Consider the following 4,254-nt stretch of genomic DNA (forward strand, 5'->3'; position numbering starts at 1 on the left):
GTATATTTTCATTGTTCAGTTTAGGATATTTTCATAGTTGAGATATTATTTGGGGTATCCCTATCCAGAGCCTTGCCTAGAGTAATGAAGGCCGGAGACGAGTTTATTAATAAGGTTTTGTATCATTTAAAATAAATTCTTCAATTCACAGAAAAAAAAAAAAAAAAAAAAAGAAATCTACCATATAACATGACAAATTTATATATTGAAAAATAACTTAAAATTTGTTATTGTCTATATGCATATTTCAATAAAGTTAAATCTACGATAGTAGATTTACGAAGATTGTGAACATGATTTAGCAATTATACAACATCCAAATTGATAAGGTGAAGAAAAGAAGTGAGCACAATTGTAAATTGAAGTCTTGTGAATAGTTTGTACAAAAAAACATATATAAATTTAATACTCAGATAAATTAATAATAACAATAAATTAATAATTTTCTATGGTCTCGAGACGGACCAGTGTAATATTTAACATAATTTGATAAAATAAAATAATATTTTTTTTGACAATCATATGTAACTATATGGTCTATCATAAATTAATAATTGTATAAACTTATAAATATAATATATATATATATATATATATATATTAATATATATGTAAGAAAATTTAGTAAAATATAATTTTAGTATTGTTTGTTTTTTTAAATATGCATTAGTCCTTGGTAGAGTTTTATTGTTTTCTAGGGATAATAATTATTTTTTTACTTGTATTTGGTTTTAAAAGGATATTGATTTCTAAAAAAAAGTTTCTTTTCAGATTGATTTTTTTTAAGAATTACAAAAATTAGCCAAAACTATGAATAATTTAATGATTATTCATTTATCGATAAATTAATAGAATTTTATGGTCCTGACACTATTAATTTAGAAAAGTTTTACTTTATTTTGACAAAAATCGAATTATAATTGATTATAGTTTCCATACATAAATCTAAGGTACAATAATATTTGAGAAATTGTTAAAAATGCCCCTTTTTCAATATCCCTTTTCAAAAATGCCCTTTTTAAGAGTCCATTTTTAAGTTTGCCCTCTTTTAATTTTTAATGACCATTTTACCCTTATTTGAAACAAAATTAGGTCCACAAAATACAAAATATTTTTTGGCGGGAAAAGTGATCCCGCAATTTTCCCGCCAAAACACTTGTAAAAACCTTTAAAAGTGATTCTGCAATTTTTTTGCTGAAATTTTTTTGGCGGGAAAATTTTTGGCGGGAAAAATTTACAAGGTATTTTAAAGGTTTTACGGAGTATTTATAAGTGTTTTGTAAGGTTTTACAATGTATTTTAAAAGGTTTTACAAGGTACTTATAAGGTTTTATAAGGTATTTATAACTTGTAAAACCTTATAAAAAACTTGTAAACCTTATAACTTGTAAAACCTTATAAAATAGCTTGTAAAATCTTATAATATCTTATAAATACTTTATAAATACGTTGTAAAACCTTTTAAAATACATTGTAAAACCTTATAAATACCTTGTAAAAACCCTTTAAAATACCTTGTAAATTTTTCCCGCCAAAAATTTAACGCCAAAAAATTTGCGGAATCACTTTTCCCGCAAAAAAAAATTTTTGGCGGGAAAATTTTTTGGCGGGAAAAAATTTTACGGGAAAATTTTACAAGGTATTTTAAAGGTTTTACAAATTTTTACAAGTGTTTTGGCGGGAAAAATTGGGGGATCACTTTTCCCGCCAAAAAATATTTTGTATTTTGTGGACCTAATTTTGTTATATTTCCTTATATATTTATGATATCTTTTATTAAAAGAAGGGTAATTTAGTCATTTTGTACATATAAGGGGTATTTTTAAAAATGGACATCCAAAAGAGGCATTTTTGAAAAAGGTATTGAAAAAGAGGCATTTTTGTGAGTCTCCCATAATATTTTTAATTGACAATTCTGAAAGAAGAAAGGCCATAAACCATTGTTTCAAATCCTAAGTAAGGCACGGCCTTGCCTGTAGTGTCTGTTAAAGTGTTTCCACTGTTGAAGCTACCAGAGCTTTTGCTAATACTACCGCTAGAACTTCTTTTTCTTCTCGTAGAATTTTCCATTGAAGAAGAGTTTGTTGTGCTTACAACAATTGTGTTTGTGATCCGAGTAATCACTGTCTCCCATTTTAAGATCCCTTCTTTGATTTCTTTTTGTTGTTGAGTTGTTAGCTTCATCGATTCTTCGCCCTCCTCTTTCTTGCGACCGCCTATAATCTTACCCGCCACAGATCTCGTAAATTTAAAGGTATTTATGATTTCCATTTTCTCTTCTTGGATTTCCTTCTTTATCTAATACATATATGCAAGATGAAGTAAATAAAATGGTTCATTAGCCATAAATTGTCACCTTAAAGAAAATAATGTACCTTTCCAACAGCTAAAGAAGATATGGCCTGGAAGAGGCCTCTTGGTTCTTACGTCTCAAAAAAGCATCAATGGTAAAGTCTTTTATTTTGCCGTTGGAATCTGTGGTTATCTTTTCTTTTTTTTGGTAAGACCAGATTGCCTAAGATCTTTTTTGACCGCTCGTCATATTGAGCATAGACCATCATTGAGGTCGATAAGCCGAACTGTGTAATTTGCTTTGGCTAATTAATTGAAGTTGAGTCTACTATGAAAAGAAAATGTTGAATGTCGCCAAAACAACCATCTGCAGTCTTTAAGCCTAAAAGCCAAACTGAAGTACCAAAAGACTAGAATAAAAAACCGCCCATAGACCGTTTCTTCGTATTATCCAGAGAACTCGTGAAGCAAACCGTTGGAAAACAGAGACCGGATCATAGCTCGTCATTTCCATATCCCTCATCGTCCTCATCTCCTCCGTCTTCTTCACCACCAGCTGGTTTTTCATTTACCGCAATAAGCTCTGTGTCAAATATCAATGTTGCACCACCTGAAGTTTGCAAGATTGTTTTTAGTTATAATATAAAAACCCGTATTTTTCACAAACATGAACACACAATTTAAAAGCTTATAGATGAAACGTATTTATACCGGGGATAGTAGGTGGAGAGCCTTGCTCTCCATATCCAAGTTTTGCAGGTATCTTTAACTTCCTCTTCTCACCTACACACGCTCCTAGCAAGCCTTGATCCCAACCTGCAACAAAACCGAAAATTACCATTTAAGAAATAAAGAGAATGGAACACAAAAGAGAGACTCAAAAGCCAAAAGCAAGTTACTACCTTTGATAACCTGACCACTTCCTAGTTTAAACTCAAACGGATCACCCCTTTCAAAGCTTGAATCGAATACGGTTCCATCAGTAAGTTTCCCCTGCCACATAACACTAAGTTACACAACAAAAAAAACAACACCAAACATTTCTTCATACCAATAATGAATCCAATTTTGTTATAGGATCTAGCCAAGCTTACCCTATAGTGCACCTTGATCGTATCACCTTTATGAGCCTGAACTTCACATGTTTTTGGCTTAAACTGCAAAAAAAAAAAGAAACTCTTAATCTTTGAATCCAATCAAGAAGCTTAAGTTTCTTCCTAACTCTTTTCAAATCCAGAAAACTCCAACTAAACCAAATGGTCAAAGTCTCAAAGAGCCTCTTACTTATTCTAGTGCCAAACCAAAAACAGAACACAACACAATCAAAACCAGATCCAAATTCAAATTCCAAAAAACAACAATGAAGAAATCAATGTTATAGCTAGAAACAGTACACTAGATCGTTAATTTGCTGATCGGAACACACAAAGATTTACCTTGACACCGATCTGCAATTCCGACACATCTCCAGTCTTCTTGGCAAAACCTATAAACAGATTAAATACAAGGAATTAGATTGGAAACAAAGAGATCATGTTTTTAGCACATTCAATAATCCGAATGAAAGACGAATGAAGAACCTTGGAGTGAAATGAGAGAGAAGAAGATCAAAAAGAGAGAGCAATGGAGACTCATCTTGCTCGCCATAATCGCCTCTCACTCTTCAGGTTTTTTTTGTTCTTCAGTGTTTTGTTTCATAGCTCAGACTCAGAAGCAATCTTATTGGGCCTAGGTAGGCCTGTGGACTTTTGTCCTAGCCCATCTTCTCTACAAGAAAAGTTGATAATTTCGGTAATAGTTTCAATTTCACTAACATACATTGCTTTAGCTATCTAGTATCCACTATCTACCAAATTAAAGTGATGTTTAACTGGGCAATCGGTTTTTTCGGTTTATTCGGTTCGGTTTGTTCGATTTTTCGGGTTTTCGGTTATCTCAAAATCCTGCCGAATTAAACCGAAT

The 4,254-nt window shown here is 31.5% G+C and overlaps 1 protein-coding gene across 1 annotated transcript; it reads right to left on the reverse strand.

The window, feature by feature from the left end:
- Positions 1-2,584: 2,584 nt before the first annotated feature.
- LOC9301727 (peptidyl-prolyl cis-trans isomerase FKBP15-2) lies at positions 2,585-3,985 on the reverse strand. Its single transcript, XM_002865607.2, has 6 exons — positions 3,873-3,985; positions 3,729-3,778; positions 3,387-3,449; positions 3,195-3,285; positions 3,004-3,108; positions 2,585-2,902 (listed from the first exon to the last, which is right to left on the reverse strand). The coding sequence occupies exons 1-6, from the start codon at positions 3,937-3,939 to the stop codon at positions 2,787-2,789; spliced, it is 492 nt and encodes a 163-aa protein (XP_002865653.1). The 5' UTR covers positions 3,940-3,985; the 3' UTR covers positions 2,585-2,786.
- Between the last annotated feature and the right edge of the window lie 269 nt (positions 3,986-4,254).

The sequence above is a fragment of the Arabidopsis lyrata genome (assembly GCF_000004255.2).
Source record: "Arabidopsis lyrata subsp. lyrata unplaced genomic scaffold ARALYscaffold_8, whole genome shotgun sequence".
Lineage (NCBI taxonomy): Eukaryota > Viridiplantae > Streptophyta > Magnoliopsida > Brassicales > Brassicaceae > Arabidopsis > Arabidopsis lyrata.

Excerpts from the sequence above, each read along its gene's own strand:
- LOC9301727 (XM_002865607.2), bottom strand. The coding sequence starts at position 3,939 with ATGGCGAGCAAGATGAGTCTCCATTGCTCTCTCTTTTTGATCTTCTTC. Across the intron at positions 3,779-3,872 it reads CTCTCTCATTTCACTCCAAG|GTTTTGCCAAGAAGACTGGA; the intron begins GTTCTTCATTCG and ends ATCTGTTTATAG. Across the intron at positions 3,450-3,728 it reads AATTGCAGATCGGTGTCAAG|TTTAAGCCAAAAACATGTGA; the intron begins GTAAATCTTTGT and ends TTTTTTTTGCAG.